This window comes from Saccostrea echinata, unplaced genomic scaffold (genome assembly GCF_033153115.1).
Source record: "Saccostrea echinata isolate AGI-Se365-2 ecotype Australia unplaced genomic scaffold, CSIRO_AGI_Sech_v1 ptg000002l, whole genome shotgun sequence".
NCBI classification, from domain to species: domain Eukaryota; kingdom Metazoa; phylum Mollusca; class Bivalvia; order Ostreida; family Ostreidae; genus Saccostrea; species Saccostrea echinata.
In genome coordinates this window covers 29844382-29865469 of record NW_026889751.1, presented here as the reverse complement: position 1 = coordinate 29865469, position 21088 = coordinate 29844382, and the positions used below count along the sequence as shown (strand labels likewise).

General features: G+C 36.5%; 2 protein-coding genes across 5 annotated transcripts in view; one reads left to right on the top strand and one right to left on the bottom strand.

Annotated features, from left to right (window-relative positions):
- LOC133177163 (E3 ubiquitin-protein ligase TRIM71-like) overlaps positions 1 to 21088 on the top strand; it is a 93982-nt gene that overhangs the window by 39122 nt on the left and 33772 nt on the right. The gene's annotated exons all lie outside the window — the stretch shown is intronic.
- LOC133177111 (polypeptide N-acetylgalactosaminyltransferase-like) overlaps positions 1 to 21088 on the bottom strand; it is a 45816-nt gene that overhangs the window by 22950 nt on the left and 1778 nt on the right. For 2 of the 4 annotated variants that reach the window (XM_061312209.1, XM_061312234.1), the window contains exon 2: positions 2977 to 3299. In XM_061312209.1, coding sequence (XP_061168193.1) covers positions 2977 to 3299 — 323 coding nt within the window. Of the gene's footprint in view, positions 1 to 2824; positions 2848 to 2900; positions 2924 to 2976; positions 3300 to 21088 lie in introns of all 4 variants that reach the window. The other 2 variants (XM_061312225.1, XM_061312218.1) reach the window with 2 other exon arrangements.

The following is a 21088-nucleotide window of genomic DNA, read 5'->3' as shown; positions in this document are numbered from 1 at the left end:
TTTTACTTTTTATTCTATTCTTTCTATTATTTATTATCATGATTATTTCTTGGAGAGAAGGCGTTTCTTTAAAACATTAAGTAATCTTGGGGGGGAAAAAACTCTTCTCTTATATGAAATGCTTGATATAGTTATATATAGGAACTTGAATTATTTCTCCTTTGACATCTTCGCAAGCCAAGGGTTTTCGGTCCGCTTAATAGGCCTGCTAATAACGGGGTGCAATTACTGTGGAATCATCATTGTTCATTGGGGACCGGGGAGAGAAGCAGACCAAAAACCCATGGCTTGCGAAGATGCTCCTTTGAAGAAGAGATATTTTAAAAATCCTATCAACAAAAAGTTTTGACTAAACTGTGATTGAGCTTCATACTTTTTTTATATGCAGGATCCTCATAAGAACAGATACATGTAACTTCAAGGCTTCATTAATCTTCTTTTTATCAATTTTGCCCTCCATTTAAGCCAGATTCATTACCATAAATAGGAATAAGAACTTAAGGGAAGTAAATTAATGCAAAATATGACCTTACTATAACAAATGCACATGACTTAATTAAGTCAAATCCTCATTGATATGCACAGGATGATGTTAGTTCTAAATACAAATTATTCCTCCCAATGCATAATTCATTTAATTTATTATAAATAAAATATTTGTGACATGGAAATACACTTGAAGATGAGATGGAGTCAATACTGGGTGGTCAATGTCAGATGTTGATCTATACATAAATCAATATTGGGTGGTCAATATCAGATGTTTGATCTATATATAAACATGAATTAATCTATTATGATGAAAACTTTGTCAATGCCAAGATGTGTCACTAAAACTTCAACAGCACATGGTATTACATACATTTTCAAACAGCCTGTTTTATATAAACCTGCTTAATTAAACAATCTACTCCTCCCCATTTTTTTTTGGGGGGGGGGATAAATGTACAGTCAAACCTCATTTTCTCAAACTCAATGGGACCGAGAATAAACTTCGAGATATCCGAGGGTTTGAGATATTGGGGGTAAAATACTTAAAGATATTGCTTGGGACTTCCAAATCACTCCAACATATCCATGGTATTCGAGATATCCGTGTTCAAGATACCGAAGTTCAACTGTATATCTATATTTTGTTTTTATTTTCTGCTCTGATATTTCTTTTGAACTTCTTACTCAGATAGTAAAGGTAAGTAGAATTTTATGGAGCCTAATTAGAAGACTAGTGCATGGATCTGTCACATGTTTATAAATGGGAGAGAATCAATCACAGCCGTAATCAGCTTCAGCGTAATTATCTCTTGTGTCACGAGATCACACGATGCAGACACCTTAATATTAAAACTACCTCAAATTATGACAAATAACTTCTCTTTTTAAGAAGAAATTAACACATTACAAGTATTTTTAACCACAACACAATAATATGATACATCATTCATAATGCCTGGGTGTTAGTAAATCAAAACATGAATGCACCATTTGTGATGTCGTATATGTCAATTACCTGAAAAGTTAATTATGAATGCTGTATCTTCATAACCAAATTTAAAACTGAATACACAATTACTAGTATAATGTCTGTGACTTAATTACAGAAGAAATTTACACTGTAAAAATAAAAAATACAGTTTTTATTTATATGATGTATGATGAATGACCAATACATAGCTCATTAATCACCATTAAAATGATCTGATTGCAATTAAAATAATCACACAAGTCATGCAAACTAGAAGACTCTGACACTTTTTCTGCAAATCACATTTACATTATCCTAAATCACTCATGCCTCTTGCTGATTCCTTCCTTTTGATAAAATTTTGTTATCTATCATATTTTGAGTTATAGCTTCTTTTGCATGAAAATAAAGTTATGTATACTTCTTTTAAATAAAATCTAGCACACACTACAGACTAAGTAACACAGTCATGAATTATGGAACTATTTGTCTTAGAATTTGTCACATTTATGTGTATTCATATTTTTTGCAATGATCTTGAAAGAGCACATGGTAACATATACCTGTTGATAAATTAAATAAGAACTCATTGGTAACTGAAAGCTTCAATACATACAGGTCACTCTGTCTTGTAAAAGTTGTTTTCTTCAGATTCAATACTTAAATGACTTACGCCATGTTCAAGTAAGTAACATTATGGTTCAATATTTACAGAGCTTTTGTTTCTTGTATATGACCATGATGAAACATCGCTTATTTCTTGTAGGTTCATGTTCCTTGTTTCCAGAGTACATTGGTAACTTTTTGAATTAATGCTTGTTGTCTTGTACATGACCATTATTTTACTAAACAATTTCAAAATAAAAGAACATTCTTTGTGTCTGGCCATGTCATGTCTCTTCCTAGTGTCTATGGCAGTTAATCTTGGTTAATACTTACATAGCATTCCTTGTGTCGGGTACATGTCAGTTACTAACATAGCATTCCTTGTGTCTGGTACATGTCAGTTACTTTCAAAGCATTCCTTGTGTCAGGGTACATGTCAGTTACTTACAAAGCATTCCTTGTGTCAGGGTACATGTCAGTTACTTACATAGCATTCCTTGTGTCTGGTACATGTTAGTTACTTACAAAGCATTCCTCGTGTCTGGTACATGTCAGTTACTTACAGAGAATTCCTTGTGTCTGGTACATGCCAGTTACTTACAGAGCATTCCTTGTGTCAGGGTACATGTCAGTTACTTACAAAGCATTCCTTGTGTCTGGTACATGTCAGTTACTTACAAAGCATTCCTTGTGTCAGGATACATGTCAGTTACTTACAAAGCATTCCTTGTGTCAGGGTACATGTCAGTTACTTACATAGCATTCCTTGTGTCTGGTACCTGTCAGTTACTTACATAGCATTCCTTGTGTCTGGTACATGTCAGTTACTTACAAAGCATTCCTTGTGTCTGGTACCTGTCAGTTACTTACATAGCATTCCTTGTGTCTGGTACATGTCAGTTACTTACATAGCATTCCTTGTGTCCGGTACATGTCGGTTACTCTTGGTGTTGTCGCTGGCTAGCTGGTTGAACTTGTTTCTGTTGTAGCAGTCCTGACCTGCGCTGCAGCGTTTTTTGTCGATGTATTTTTTCTCATCAAACTCCTCCCAGGGAATATCCCCGGCTTCCTCATCTACCTCCATCTCCTTCACAACCTGTTCTCTCACTTCCTGTCGATGCTGTGACTGCTTTGGGACTCGTTTTGGGATCTCCTGATCGTCATCTGGTTGTGGAACAATGACCTGCTGTATTCCATTCTCATAATGATTTGCAGACTCACTGTCACCTACCTGAAAGTAAAAATCAGAACTTATGAGCTCCCCCAAGCTGTTACCTTCTATTCGCAATGACCAGTGATCAAAACAAGCTTTGAACAAGAGTTTATGTACTTAAGGAATAATGCTTATTTATACCTTGACACATTCTAATTCAAAACCAAATTAGATTTCTTATAAAAAGTTTAATGACCAATCCAAATGATACCGAAACAGTCTGGACACAATCATCAAAAAAGCATTTGTGTTATTTATAAGCTTCTGAATAGCCTGCATTGCAATGTTATAACAAGAATAAAACTTTTAAAATTTGATTGAAACAGAACTTTACTCTTTTGAATCCTTGTCCTTGTGCAAAGGTATTTAATATGCATGTATCTTATTATCAAAAACATTGAACCATTATTGTTTAATTTTATTATAACAAAGTTATAGCCTAGTACAGAACTTTGTGTGACCTTAATCTTTATTTTGCTCCAGTGCCACCCTGTTGAAGATCACTAAAACTCTTGGATTAAATTGAGCATAGTTTACCTTTGTACCAATTAAGAGACTCTTATGTTTCAATATGTCAAAATAAAAGCCAGACACAGAGCAAGATGGACATACAAACAGACTGACAGACAAAAATGGTCATTTCTATTTATCCCATCCCCAAAACTTTGTTCAGAGAGGGTATCAAGTTTGTGATTTATGCCCTGTTCACACGGAGAGTTTAATTCGAATTAAACATAAGTTACTGTGAATTAAATTTGATCCGCGTTCACACGGAGAATTTAATGCGAATTAGTTTAATTCGAATTAGTTTACTGCGCATTAAATTACTTCGCATTAGCTCCGTGTGAACGCTAAGCGAAGCTAATTCGAATTAAATTTTGACGCATGCGTAAGGGCAGAATTAAGTCACAGGTCACATGTCGATGGTCAAATATAGGTACTTGTGCTATTTTTGAGTGGAAAACAAAGGAAAATCATGTTAATCACTAAAATGTGTACAGACACTATGACATTATGTCAAATGTGTATCCGCTCAGCGCAATATGACGTGATTTGTAAATGACGTCATAATAGCCTCACTGAATAGCCTTGTCGTAGAAATAAAATTATAATTCGCATTAGTTTACTTCACATAAGCTGTCGTGTGAACGCAAATTAATTCGCATTAGTTTAATTCGCATCATTTTACTTCGCATTAATTTACTGCGAATTAAACTCTCCGTGTGAACAGGGCATAAATTACATGTATTAGCAACATTAATTTCATTTCTAGCATTAACAAAAACAATGCCAATAAAAAATTATGAAATCCCCAAATAAATTCCCAATATATGGTATGTACAAATGCAGTACATTTTCAACACTGTATTAGCAGACATAGAATTTTTTTTAGTAGGAAATGAACAAAATATACAAATTTAATTAGTCTAGATATTATGTACGTCTTCCTCTTATAATTGAAAGATAAGTTCCCTGGACACAGTGCTATGAAGATAGGAAATAAACAAATATTTAACTTTCAACTGTAATTTTATTTTATTAACTGCATTGTGAAGTGTAACCCTGTACAAAGCTTGAAGAGAAGTGATGCAGCAATGTAAATACTTCCTTGGTCCAAAGTAACCCCATTACGACAAAGCTATTCATTGTAAAATTATAAACTGGTTTGAAATATTCCACATAACTCAGAAGCGAACAATTCAACTTAATACACACCAGCAACAACATATTTCCGCCACAGAATACAGAATATATAAGTGCATGTTGAGTTGTCACTTGATTTTGATATCATCTTTTGATTGATACAGCACTTTATTACCAGAATATATACTTCTGTTGCCTTATTATTAACAATTACCGTAAAATATGAGAATAAAAGAATTTCTTTGTAACACCATGCATATATAATAATACATCAGATTCACTTGTAGGATACAGAGTATTCTATCAAGGTTTTCAACGATTTCTTTGATCCTTTAGTATTTCTGTCTCACACTGACATTCTTGCATATATAAGTATTTTATTTTCTTAACGTACAATAAGCAGGGAGTTTATTTTTAGAGTCCCGTGGTTCCAGGATCCTTAGCACTGTTGGTACAATGTCACATGACTGACATCTCGTGTCGATCCGTCTGCTCCGAGCAGAAGCCGATTGCTTTTGACGTCTGGACACAGACCAAAGAGACCAGAGAGAGTGACAGACAGGTTTATTGTCAATTTAAAGCTCAGTTCTACATCAGGTATTAGCCTCGTCCCCACTTCACTTGTTAGTTCAGGTAACTACATAACACCTGGTCACTATAAAACAGTAGTAAATATATACTCATCAGGGAACCACAGTAGAATTTATAAAGATCCCAATAAGACAGAATTTATACAGATTGTAAATAGACCAAATGTCCACAAAGATCCCACCAAAAAAGTTATAAGATCCTCATGAGACAAGATTCATAAGTATTCTTTAGGGACAGATTCCATAAAGATGTTAACAAAGTTTGTAATAATCCTATTATAAGAAAGATTTATTAAGACAGACAGTTTATAGAGATCCCAAAAAGACAGATTCCATAAAATCCTGCCAAGACAATACTGTAAATTACTCTTTATTTAGGAGAACTTTATTTTCACATAATTACAAGAGACGATCTGCAATGAAAAATTTCATTCTTAAGCATTTTTTTAATTAGTATTTAAGGTTATATAATTAAAGCAATGACCAGAATTTGAGAAAACTGTGTCCCATTTACCAATCCTACAGAATCAGACATATTTTTTAGAGAACCTTAAAAACTGATTTTAATGAAGATCCTAGAAAAAAACCTGCAAATACAAATAGCTGAAGACCCTACAGATACACTGTGTTACAATCATCTGCATGCCAACCTCCAGTTTAAACAAATAAAAATAAATTGTCACAAACTTTCATTCTATCTTACAAGTGAGGATAAATTGATGATTTCCCATAAATGGTGGGTCTTAATTGTGTCTGATTTCTAACTAAAAATAGTAAAGAGCATGAAAATACCTTGTAAATCATAATACAAAGCCAATATCATCAATCAAAATGTTTTTAAATATGAGACGTGTTACTTTTATTGTCTAACCATTATTTTACAGTCGATATACAGAGCAACTATCCATCTTATAAACACTATCTGAAGATGATCTGGTGTTAAATTTTACAAATTACTTCTACCTAATTAACTTCTCTCCTTGTTAATGTTCTAATTAAGTAAAGCAAGCTTAGTTCAAATTCAACAGAAAAGTACTTTTAATTAAAAATGTCATTTGTAGTCCATTTAAAATTCTGCTACATTCTTCATATTACAAAAAGAAAACAATTCTGTTAAACATGCAATAAATAAAACGTTTTTATGAAACGCAAAACCCCAGATGGTGGTGATTTTAATACGAATCTGACACCTTATTTTCTTACTGAGATGTTACTCCACAAAGATACATTAAGGTCATAATTTTCCTTTCAGATGTTCCTAATCAGATGACATTTAATTCTTACAAAATTTTGTGATCCAACATTTACACAAACTTAATTTCCACAACAAGTGACTTAACTTCACACAGTTTCAGGATGAAAGAAAAAAAAATCACAGAACTTTGTGGCCTTGATCTAGTATTTTATTCCCTTTCATTGAAAGCAAAGATGACTTAGGACAAAGTATTCAGAAGGGAAAATAAATACAAACTAGTTAGATAAAAATTGAATAAAGAAAGCAATTGTGATGGAAATTGTTTTTACCAGGACTCAGAGTGAAGAATCTTTACCAATGAATTTAATTTAATACAATAAGAATTGAATTTTGAGCAGAATTCATTTACTGATTTTATAATCAATGGACTTTAAGTATTTAACTATAACAGGCCCCATCTAACAAAATCCTGAATCTGCGTCTGTATAAGTACTGTAATCAGGAGTATTTTTGCAGGGGATGGGGGGCCCGGGACTGGGAAGGGGAAGGGGTTGCATTGACTGATTGAGAAACAATATGCAATCAAATCATGGAACATGCGTTCCATGACAAGGATATTATTGATTGATTTTTTGCCTGACATTAACATTAGATTCTATTTCTCTTTGCAATGTCATGGTCGAGCTGACTTGTAGAACATTATCCGAGTTTATCTACTGGCCCACTCACGACAGACACCTGATAAAATATCACCATCGTCAGGTTTGTGTGTAGGGTCTGAATAAATGTCAACCAACACTGGACTAGTGTACAATCAGTCTTTAATTCAATTAATGATAATATTGCTAATTGGACTGAGATTTTATAACAGAGAACATTTGGGTTTTATTGGAAATATAAGATTACACCTTTATTTAATGAAAACCTTCAGTATAGTTTCAATCACCTTCAGTATATATAGGCACAGACATAGAGATTTATGCATTTCCCCCATACAAATGTGGGGAAACAAAAGCTTCATACAACATGAGGTGGTGATATCTATTATAGCCTATGTACCTAGTTCTAAGTGGTCCCAGTGTAGGAGGTGGTAGACTGAATGACCAGAGAACTGACCACAAATGGACAGTAAAAGACTTAATTCCTCGCAACATGTCACTGGTTATGACTGCTTCTCATAACAGTTGTTTAACACGCATTGCAAATTACATATTAGAAATGTAGGATGCTATGGTGGTTATCTCTGGTTTTTGTGGTGTTAAGTGGATGGAGCCAATACCATGACCCACCTAGAAATTTAATTAAAGTTTAGGTTGGTCATGGTTTAAATTTACAAGTTACAATCCAATCCTTACCCCCATAGACCCCCCTCCCTCACCCCCACCATCATCTTGCACTTCTGTGTTACCAATCCACAGCAAGGTGGAATCAGATGCCCAGAACAAAAATAACCTAATTTTCCAAACAATATGAAACAATTACAAGGAAGACACTAGAGATTTGAACCAACAGCTTTTTACTTCACATGCTAACTAGTAATACAGTGGACCAGTGAAACTGAGTTAAGTGGCAGAATATGGAGAATAATGACTTGGGTTGTACCCTTTATCTTCAGGATGTTGAATTATGTTTAGTTTGTAAAAAACCAAATGGATTGATCACTTTAGTATCCTTTGGCTCATATACCCCTCAGGTGTAGCAACAAATTTTGTGCAGGAATAGATACCTGTATGATAAATATAGTTTACATGTAATTTAACTAATATACATGTATACATTGTAGTACAGGTATATTTAATGTCACATAAAGACCAACTCAAATGAACAAATGAGTTCTGTAGTATTCAAAATAAAAGCAACTTAATTAATTGATAATTAACATTCTCAGCACAGTGTCTTGTCTTTTGTTTTTTTGAAAATAAACCAAACTTTATTTTTAAAATTAGCATGTTTCATGTTAAGTGATTAGTCAGATAATTATTCCATGCTCTATCTTTTGTCATCATTATCTGTGATAAATTAGCACAGAAATGTTCTCTGTTTATGATAGGATTAAATCTTTTTAATTCTTTGATGAGATTTATAAAACTGACAATTGAAGGATTTATACAAAAGATTTCATGGAAAAAAGAAGACACCCACATTAATTTACAATGGGAGGAGATAGATATTTCACAACTAAATCACTAGAAAGTACCAGTAGAAATTAAAATGTTCTACAAAAATAATAATTATCAAATTTCTTACAATTTTCTATTATGATCAATCACTTACATGTTTAAATACTTCATTTATTGTCAGTTATTTAATACTGTACAATCCATGTACATAAATCCATTTCTGATACATGATATGGCACCCATTAAGTATATAAACCAAAGATAAGATGGCACTAATATCAAGCCACAAATACTACAAAGGCATTTCAATTTTTCTTCCAAATTTGTCTACAGTACATTAAACCCTCATGTGCATGGTAGGACCAAGAAAAAATTTTGCAATGTCTGTGGATTCCAGATACTGAGGTTAAAATACAAAAAGAAAACATGGTTGGGACTTCCAACTTAAATTACTTTTGGACATATGTATGATACTGTAAACCTTTGAACATTTATTTATGAGCAATAAATATATCCACGATTTATTTAAGACCTTCCTGTATTAAAATACTCACAACTATTTCTCATGTGAACTATTCATTGTGTAACTATTTATAATGCTATTATATTTGCTCAGATGCAGAAATTATACATGGCAGATGGCTTTCAAATGGAAAAGTCGCAAATTAAAGTACATGTAATACTAAGTGAGTAAAAGTCAGTTTACAGCTCTACAGTATTTGAGCTGATATTCAAGATAAAGAAGTTCAACTCTTAGTTCAATTATCAGTGTGAATCACACTCTTTAAGTTCAAAATCATGGCACTTAAAATTTTTTACAAACTCTCTATATGTAGTGTATAGTAATATAGCAATTAAATGATTTCAATAAAAAAAATAAAATAAAGTTATTGTGAAAAGAAAAACCTAGGGAAAATATATATGTAAATTTCAAATCAATAGGAGCTAATGCATTTCAACGCCCACTCCATGCTATATATATCAACTCTACATGTGTGCATAATCAAAACCTTTTTATGCGCTTTCCCTCTCTTATAAATGGGAATTGATTTCCATTTAATGAGCAGATTTGGGGTTTTCACATCATCATGCAGAAACCTGCACGCACATGCAGTCTCGCTTCTCTTACTGTGGGTTTCCGACAATGGGGTTTTCTTTGTTTTCAATTTATTTGCTACTACTTCAGGTTAAACAAATGATAATGGATATGTCTGGGGGTTACATGTACTGGAGATGTAAATCAGTTCTAGAATTAAGATAGATTGATCCTACATGGCCAGAATTACTCACTTTCATCCAGTCATTGATAAAATGTACACGTAACGTGTATGGGTTAGATTTAAGCAAACGTCACTCAAATTTGAAGTACATCGTGTAAATATTCAAAATGATCCAGCTACATTATTAATACTGGTTCTTGCAGTGACTTAGTCATAAAGACTAGTCAGATGATGGAAGCACCGTAGGTTCAGTGTCTTTGTTATGTATATATCCATCATGACCATGGAAAGTCCCAATAACTGACCATGCACATTAATATTGTAATGGTTTAGGCGATGGATATTTGCCTGCCTTGTAGCTCAGTTGGTAGAGCACCTGACTAGTGATGCTGGGGTCCAGGGTTGGATTCCAGATTCAGCCATGCATATTCTCCTTTCCTTCTCTGGTGACAGATTTGGTGCTTTTGACTACAACTGGACTTGCAGGTAAAAGTCCTGCCAGGTGCAAATAAGAAATTGTGTTGTGTTTTCAATGATGAAGAAAATTTAGGAGGGAGGATTGTAATGGTTTGTGCCATGGATATCACCTTGGGTACTTCAGTTAGTAGAACACTTGACTAGTGAATCAAGGGTCCCTTGTTCGATTCCTGGTCCAGCCATACATTTTTTCCTTTCCTGTCACAACATAAATACCCAATCACAGACCAAGATTTATTGACTGAATGACCAGTGACCAGTTACCTCAAAGAGTGACCTGCTCCAAAATCATTACATGGCAATGATGGCATGCATGTCCAGTTGTCATTCAGATATATTACTTAAGAAATATGAATATAAAGTTGGACTATCACACAACAAAATAAGCTGAATGATCAGTGACCAGTCACCTTAAAGAGTGACCTGGTCCGATATTGTTACATGGCATGCATGTCCAATTTTTATTCAGATATATATTACTTAAGAGTTATGAATAAGTTGGACTATCACACAACAAAACAGCCATGCAGTTACTGGTAAACCTGACTAACGGTTCCTTCAAATTTATATTTGATCTGAAGATTGTGCTGCACTCATTTACCTTTCACTTGATTTGTTTTCTGATTAAGTAACAATTAATCTAATTGGGAAAATCTATAAGCCCGTTATCTGAAACAACCGGAAGCCCGTGAAGTCAAGTACACAAAAAATGCATACGTCATTTTTACTTTCGCTTTTAACTTGCAGCCGAGCTATCGACAATCATTCATTTGAAAGTGATCAGGCTATGTGTAAATATCTTCAATGGCAGAATCGGTAACAGGGTTTAGATTAGAAAGTAGAGACGAAAAGTGTATACGAGGTTGGGTTTTGTCAGAGGAAATCCTTCAACAATTCATTGAACAGTTGAAGTACTTTCAATCAGCACGGGATGTCAATATGTGTCGTGGTAAGTATAAGATTTGTTTTAAAAGATTAGTATTTTTCCGGACGGAAATGTTAATTTTATGAAATATGCCCATATCTTCGAAACATGTAATCTATTTAATAGACTAACTTATAGTAAGTTACATGTTATCAATAAATGACATTTTCATATTAGATCTATTTAAACTGTCTAAGCCCGTTGCAAATTTACGAATTATTTTCTTTTAAGAAAATTAATTACGGAGAGGAAATATAGACTTTAAAAAGTTCTATGGAAAGTTTTTAACTTTAAAAACTAATTTATAATTCAGTTTTAAAAAAGAGACCTTTATTTAAAAAATTAAACAGACATAAAAAATGCACATATTATTTTTTCAGAAATTCATATCCAAATAAGGGGGATGTATCATATTCTATCAGAAAGATAGATTCCTAATTTCCAAATCAGGGCCCGTTCAGGCATCACAAACAACAAGCATTCATGATTATACATGTACAATTACATGTACAAACAGCACAGACTAATTTTATGTATACTAAATAATATAAACTCAGAGAAAAAAAGGGGAAGGGTTGAGAGTCACCCAAAAAATTCTTGAAATCACCTACTGATTTCAAAGAAAATAGTATTGCCCTATGTATGCATGACATTGTTCAAACCAGAAATATGACAATCTTGTTATATCAAGATCGAGTACTGAGTAAGAGGCCCGTGATTTCAATGACACCGTATATAGAACTGAGTCTGAGGCCCATAACTTCACCAACTCCCTATACATGTATAGAACTGAGTCTGAGGCCCGTGACTTCACCGACACCCTATATAGAACTGAGTCTGAGGCCCGTGACGTACTTCACCGACACCTTATATAGAACTGTGTCTAAGGCCCGTGACTTCACGGACACCCTATATAGAACTGAGTCTGAGGCCTGTGACATCACCGACACCCTATATAGAACTGAGTCTGAGGCCCGTGACTTCACCGACACCCTATATAGAACTGAGTCTGAGGTCCGTGACATCACCGACACCCCATATAAAACTGAGTATGAGGCCCGTGACTTCACCGATACCCTATATAGAACTGAGTCTGAGGCCCGTGACTTCAACGACATCCTATATAGAACTGAGTCTGAGGCCCTTGACTTCACCGACATCCTATATAGAACTGGGTCTGAGACCCGTGACTTCACCGACACCTTATATAGAACTGAGTCTGAGGCCCATGACTTCACCGACACCCTGTATAGAACTCAGTATGAGGCCCGTGACTTCATCGACACCCCATATAGAACTGAGTCTGAGGCCCGTGACTTCACCGACACCCTATATAGAACTGAGTATGAGGCCCGTGACTTCACCGACACCCTATATAGAACTGAGTCTGAGACCCGTGACTTCACCGACACCCTATATAGAACTGAGTCTGAGACACGTGACTTCACCGACACCCTATATAGAACTCAGTATGGGGCCCGTGACTTCATCGACACCCCATATAGAACTGAGTCTGAGGCCCATGACTTCACCGACACCCTATACAGAACTCAGTATGAGGCCCGTGACTTCACCGACACCCTATATAGAACTGAGTCTGAGACCCGTGACTTCACCGACACCCTATATAGAACTGAGTCTGAGACCCGTGACTTCACCGACACCCTATATAGTACTGAGTATGAGGCCCGTGACTTCATGGACACCCCATATAGTATTGAGTCTGAGGCCCATTACTTCACCGACACCCTATATAGTACTGAGTATGAGGCCCGTGACTTCATGGACACCCCATATAGTATTGAGTCTGAGGCCCATGACTTCACCGACACCCTATATAGAACTCAGTATGAGGCCCGTGACTTCATCAACACCCCATATAGTACTGAATCTGAGGCCCGTGACTTCACCGACACCCTATATAGAACTCAGTATGAGGCCCTTGACTTCACGGACACCCTATAGAGTACTGAGTCTGAGGCCGTGACTTCATCGACACCCCATATAGTATTGAGTCTGAGGCCCGTGACTTCACCAACACCCTATATAGAACTCAGTATGAGGCCCGTGACTTCACCGACACCCTATATAGAACTGAGTCTGAGGCCTGTGACTTCACAGACACCTTAAATAGAACTGAGTCTGAGGCCTGTGACTTCAGCAACACCCTATATAGTACTGAGTCTGAGCCTCTTGGCTTAACTGACACCCTATAGAACCACTATGGACAGTCAAAGTTGTGCATAATTAGGAATATTTAGGAAAAATCTTATCAAGAACAGCAAAGCCATTGGTTGGTCATATTTATATGGAAGCATCCTCAGATAGTTTTGAGACATGTTTGTTCAAAGTATGACCCCGGGGGTAGGGTGTGGCCACAATGAAAGTTGAAATTTGTAGGCAAAAAGTCACAGTTACTCAAAAAAATATGTATGCATCCTTAATGACTGTAAATTCAATTTTGTAAAAATCATTCCCCGGCCCACCCTTATCCCTGATAGGGGTAGGTCGAGGCCACTTATACATTTAAGCTTTTTAATAATAAACTGATGTTTGCTTTTTTCTTAGCCACTGTGTTCAGGTGAGCGATGTGGCCCCTGGGCCCCTTGTTATCATTTTTAGCTCACCTGAGCCAAATGCTCAAGTGAGCTTTTCTGATCACTTTTTGTCCGGCGTCTGTCTGTCTGTCCGTCTGTAAACTTTTAACATTTTCGACTTCTTCTCAAAAACCACTGGGCCAACCAAACTTGATACAGAGTATCCTTGGGTGAAGGGGATTCAAGTTTGTACAAATGAAGGGCCACGTCCTCTTTCAAGGGGATATAATAAAGAATTAGTGAAAAATTAATAGCATCTTTTGAAAATCTTCTTCTCATGAACCACAGGGCCAGGAAAGATGAAACTCATGTGGAAGCATCCTCAGGTAGTGTAGATTCAAGTTTGTTCAAATCATGATCCCTGGGGTAGGGTGAGGACAAAATGGAGGATCAAAGATTTACATATATTAGAAATATATAGAAAAATTCTTTCAAAATCTTCTTCTCAAGAACAGCAAAGCCCTGATTGGTCATATTTATATGGAAGCATCCTCAGGTAGTGTAGATTCAAGTTTGTTCAAATCATGACCCCCCGGGAGAAGGGCGGGGCCAACAAGGATGGATCAAAGTTTTGCATAGAAATATATAGGAAAAGTGACTTCTTCTCAAGAACAACAAAGCCATGATGAGTCATATTTATATGGAAGCATCCTCAGATAGTGTAATCAAGTTTGTTCAAATCATGACCCCCCTGGGGGTAGGGCAGGGCCACAATGGAGGATCAAAGTTTTCTGAGAAATATAAAGGAAAAATCTTAAAAAATCTTCTTCTCAAGAACAGCAAAGCCATGATGAGTCATATTTATATGGAAGCATCCTCAGATAGTGTAAATTCAAGTTTGTTGAAATCAGGACCCCCGGGGGTAGGGTGGGGCCACTATGGACTATCAAAGTTTTACATAGAAATATATAGGAAACATCTTTAAAAATCTTCTTCTCAAGAACAGCAAAGCCCTGATTGATCATATTTATGTGGAAGCATCCTCAGGTAGTGTAGATTCAAGTTTGTTCAAATCATGACCCCCGGGAGAAGGGCGGGGCCAACAAGGATGGATCAACGTTTTACATAGAAATATATAGGAAAAGTCTTCTTCTCAAGAACAGCAAAGCCATGATGAGTCATATTTTTATGGAAGCATCCTCAGATAGTGTAAATTCAAGTTTGTTCAAATCATGACCCCCCTGGGGGTAGGGCAGGGCCACAATGGAGGATCAAAGTTTTCTGAGAAATATAAAGGAAAAATCTTAAAAAATCTTCTTCTCAAGAACAGCAAAGCCATGATGAGTCATATTTATATGGAAGCATCCTCAGATAGTGTAAATTCAAGTTTGTTCAAATCATGACCCCCCTGGGGGTAGGGCAGGGCCACAATGGAGGATCAAAGTTTTCTGAGAAATATAAACTTAAAGGAAAAATCTTTAAAAAATCTTCTTCTCAAGAACAGCAAAGCCATGATGAGTCATATTTTTATGGAAGCATCCTCAGATAGTGTAAATTCAAGTTTGTTGAAATCAGGACCCCCGGGGGTAGGGTGGGGCCACTATGGACTATCAAAGTTTTACATAGAAATATATAGGAAACATCTTTAAAAATCTTCTTCTCAAGAACAGCAAAGCCCTGATTGATCATATTTATGTGGAAGCATCCTCAGGTAGTGTAGATTCTATTTTGTTCAAATCATGACCACCGTGGGTAGGGTGGGGCCACAATGGAGGATCAAAGCCTTAAATAGAAATATATAGAGGAAAATATCTACTTCTAAAGAACTGTAAAGTCATGATTAGTCATTTTGATATGGAAGCATCATCAGGTAGTGTAGATTCAAGTTTGTTAAAATGCTGACCCCCGGGGATAGAGTTGGGCCATAATGGGGGATCGTAAATTTTACATAGGAACATATAGGAAAATATCTTCTCAAGAACTGAAAATCATGTTTATTGATTTTGATATGAAAGCATCCTTAGGTAGTGTAAATTCAATTATGTTCAAATGATAACCCCTGGGGGTAGGGTGGGGCCCAATGGGGGGTCAAAAGTTTTACATAAGAACATATAGAAAAAATATTTCTTCTCAAGAACAGAAAAGCTATGTTTAGTGATATTGATATGGAAGCATCCTCAGGTAGTGTAGATTTAAGTTTGTTCAAATGTTGACCCCTGGGATAGGGAGGAGCCACAATGGGGGATCAAATTTTTACAAAGGAATATATGGGAAAAATATTTTAAAATCTTTTCAAGTACAACAAGCCATTTGTTATATTGATATGACATCAGGTAGTTTAAAATTCAAGCCCCCCCGTAATCTTTTCAATACTGAACTGATTTGTGCTTTTGCCTAGCCAGTGTGCTCAGGTGAGCAATGTGGCCCATGGGCCTCTTGTTTTTTTGGTCATGGGGGCCTTGATTTTGCATTAGAAAGAAAGAGGAATCCTTCATTTAGGAGTATTTAACGAGTTTTCTAATACAGTATTTCAACACCTTTTCAGGTCAATATATACCAGATACCACACTTTTACAGTTCTGGAGAATAACATACTAATGAGAAGCTGTTGAGAGAATATCCAGTGTAAGTGTTTCTTTTTCTTTATTTGTCTATCACCATCCCCCTGGGTAAAGAATATGGTAGTTATTGGGGTCTGTTTGTCCTATCATGAGCCAGAATTATGTAATCTCCAGCAGCTTGATTTTGTAATATTAGTTTAAAACTCAGCATTGGTATTTCTTATCACTAGTAGATGACTTAAAGTGCTTTTTGTGCAAAAATGAAAGTTCATTCTCAACGAATTAATATTGAAAGTAAGGTCATTAATGATTGTCATATTGGAAATATATGTTGGGTCCACAATTGGGAATAATGAAAAAAATCTGCTGATGAAGAACAGCAATGCCATACTGACTCAGGTGAGAGTTTTGCCCATGGGCCTCTAGTTATAATGTTAACAATGTAATTATTCAGGTGTCAATTTGAAAAAAAAATGCAGACAAATTTATTTATACCAGATATTTAATTTAATTCAATATTTACATGTATTACACATTTTTATAAACATTTTCAGTTTAGGCATGCACATCTTAAGTCAATGTCTTAATGAAGAAGGCCATATATTCCTTGGTCTGTGTTTGGGAACTGGAATGCCAATTAATAGAAGAGGCAGAGAAAAGATCAGTCAACAAACAGAAATGTCTATGAAGAAGGCCAAAAGAAAACAAAACAATTGAAATGCATACATGTATTGCATGCTGGTATTACTGTATAAGTACTAATTATCTGCAATCTTAATGTCACATTTAATGCATTGCTGATGCATGTAGTTACAATAAACATAACTGGTGTTATATTTGAAATTTAAGAATTTGTTTAATTGTTACCATATGTGCAAGTTAAAGTGAATTCTATTTAACTATAAATTTTAAAGAATTTAAATGACAATTAATCGGTAATCATTTCTTATATATTTTTGGGTCACCTGAGTTACTCAGGTGACCTATTGCTATCTCTTTTCGTCCGTCGCTGTGCGGCGTGTCATCCATCGGTCGTAAACTTTTGAACATTTTCAGCTTCTTCTCTGGAACCAGTGAACCAATTTCAACCAATTTTGGCATATAGCATCTATGGATGAAGGGGAACAAAAATTGTGAAATTTGTGGCTCCTGCCCCCCTGGGGCCTGAGGGGTGGAGCCAAAACCATCAAAATTAATGCAATCTTTAAAAATCTTCTTTACTCCTGGGTATTATTTAAACAAATTAAATACATAGTTATGATAAGCAAGGTTGCCTCTTCCAAAATCGTGAAATTCATGGCCCCTGGATCAGGGGTTCTGGTGTTAGGGTGGGACTCTATTGATTATAAAGTGAAAATGTTTTAATTTTTTAAAGATCTTCTTCTCTACACCTGGGTATTATTTAAACAAACTAAGTACATTGTTATGATAAGCAAGGATATGCCTCTTCCAAAATTGTGAAATTCATGGCTCCGGGGACAGGGGTTCTGGTGCTAGGGCGGGGCTATATAGATCCTATAGTGAAGGTGAATTATTTCTTTGAAAATCTTCTTTTCTGCCCCTGTGTATTATTTAAACAAACTAAGTACATTGTTATGATACGCAAGGATGCCTCTTCCAAAATTGTGAATTTCATGACCCCAGGTTCAAGGGTTCTGGTGGGGGGGGGGGGGGGGGGGGGCTTCAATTGATTATAAAGTGAAAAAGCAAGAGTGCTTCTTCCAGATTAATGAATTTTATGACCCCAGTGGGTCAGATGTGATGGTGTAAGGGTGGGGCTGTTGATAATATAGTGAAAATGCATTAATTCTATTAAATAATCCTGTTTTGCTACTTAATGATAAACAGATAAGCAAAGTGATTAGGTATACATATGGTCCCAGGGTCAGAGGCTCTGGTGTTTGGTGTTTCTCGGGGGGGGGGGGGGGGGGGGGGGGGGCTCTATTGATAATTTAGTGAATCTGTAGTAAAATTGCATTATTTCTTTAAAAATCTTCTCCACACCTAGGCATATCTGAGGCAAACAGAGTAAAGTTTTTATAAAGAAGGGTATTTTTACCAGATTTTTGAACATCTGGACCATTTGGTTAAATGTTCTGGTCCTGGCCAGGGCTCTATTAATTTGTATTCTACTGAGAGGAGTTATTCCCTTTTGCCATTTACTTTTGATAATTAATCACTGTAAATAATGTACTTGAAAGGTAAATAGTATAAGAGAATTATGCAAGAATTTTTATTGTCTCAAAAAGTACTTTCATAGTTTTAATGATCAGGTTGTAAGTAGTAGATAAATAAAAATGAGTCAAAAATAACTTGTCTTATTAAATGTTCATCAAAGACCAAGAGAGGCCAATGTAAGAGATATCAACAAGGGATTAAAATAGTTCAGAAGCATTGATAATTTGTTAATATACTGTATATGATGATAGTGATAAATGGGGAACAGATTAGGACCTAATTTATGAACTGTTAATGAAAAGTAAGACTAATTATTTTGTTTATCCTGATCACCCTATTTTTCTTGCTTTTGGGCAACAAAGCTTTACCTTTCAGTTCATTTTATACTCGATGCATCCTTTAAATTGTTGTATTACACTCAGGTGACCGTTAAGGCCCTTGGGCCTCTTGTTTTTTTAATAATGGCTAATTTTATTATACATAGATGAACATGATGAAATTGCATTGTTGTACGTTAAAACAAAGTAAATGACTACAAACTGACAAAAAATGTGAATTTGTGTGTACATTTGTTCACTATTGTAATGAATATTTCTGCTCTGATAATGTGGATTGTTATGTTTATTTCATGGAATACAGTGTAAATGAAGTCACAGGCATATTTCTTAGTACTAGTACTATATATGTAGGGATGACAATGAAGTCACGGGCCTCAAACTTAGTGGTAAATAGGGTGTCGGTGAAGTCACAGGCCTCAGACTCAGTTCTACATAGGGTGTTGGTGAAATCATGGGCCTCATACTCAGTACTCTGTCGGTGAAGTCACGGGCCACAGACTCAGTTCTATATAGGGTGTCGGTGAAGTCACGGGCCTCATACTCAGCTCTACATAGGTTGTCGGTGAAGTCACGGGCCTCATACTCAGCTCTACATAGGTTGTCGGTGAAGTCACGGGCCTCATACTCAGCTCTATATAGGGTGTTGGTGAAGTCACGGGCCTCATACTCAGCTCTATATAGGGTGTCAGTGAAGCCATGGGCCTCATACTTAGTTCTTTATAGGGTGTCGATGAAGTCACGGGCCTCTGACTCAATACTATATAGGGTGTTGGTGAAGTCACGGGCATCGTACTCAGTTCTATATAGGGTGTTGGTGAAGTCACGGGCCTCAGACTCAATACTATATAGGGTGTTGGTGAAGTCACAGGCCTCATATTCAGTTCCTTATAGGGTGTCGATGAAGTCACGGGCCTCAGACTCAATACTATATAGGGTGTTGGTGAAGTCACGGGCCTCATACTCAGCTCTATATAGGGTGTCGGTGAAGTCACGGGCCTCATACTCAGCTCTATTTAGGGTGTTGGTGAAGTCACGGGCCTCATACTTAGTTCTTTATAGGGTGTCGATGAAGTCACGGGCCTCAGACTCAATACTATATAGGGTGTTGGTGAAGTCACGGGCCTCATACTCAGCTCTATATAGGGTGTCGGTGAAGTCACGGGCCTCATACTCAGCTCTATATAGGGTGTTGGTGAAGTCATGGGCCTCATACGTAGTTCTTTATAGGGTGTCGGTGAAGTCACAGGCCTCAGACTCGATACTATATAGGGTGTTGGTGAAGTCACGGGCCTCATACTCAGCTCTACATAGGTTGTCGGTGAAGTCAAGAGCCTCATACTCAGCTCTATATAGGGTGCTGGTGAAGCCATGGGCCTCATACTCAGCTCTATTAGGGTGTTGGTGAAGTCACGGGCCTCAGACTCAATACTATATAGGGTGTTGGTGAAGTCACGGGCCTCATACTCAGCTCTACATAGGTTGTCGGTGAAGTCAAGAGCCTCATACTCAGCTCTATATAGGGTGCTGGTAAAGCCATGGGCCTCATACTCAGCTCTATTAGGGTGTTGGTGAAGTCACGGGCCTCAGACTCAATACTATATAGGGTGTTGGTGAAGTCACGGGCATCATACTCAGTTCTATATAGGGTGTTGGTGAAGTCACGGGCCTCAGACTCAATACTATATAGGGTGTTGGTGAAGTCACAGGCCTCATATTCAGTTCCTTATAGGGTGTCGATGAAGTCACGGGCCTCAGACTCAATACTATATAGGGTGTTGGTGAAGTCACGGGCCTCATACTCAGCTCTATATAGGGTGTCGGTGAAGTCACGGGTCTCAGACTCAGTTCTATATAGGGTGTCGGTGAAGTCACGGGCCTCATACTGAGTTCTGTATAGGGTGTCGGTGAAGTCATGGGCCTCAGACTCAGTTCTATATGGGGTGTCGATGAAGTCACGGGCCCCATACTGAGTTCTATATAGTGTGTCGGTGAAGTCACGTGTCTCAGACTCAGTTCTATATA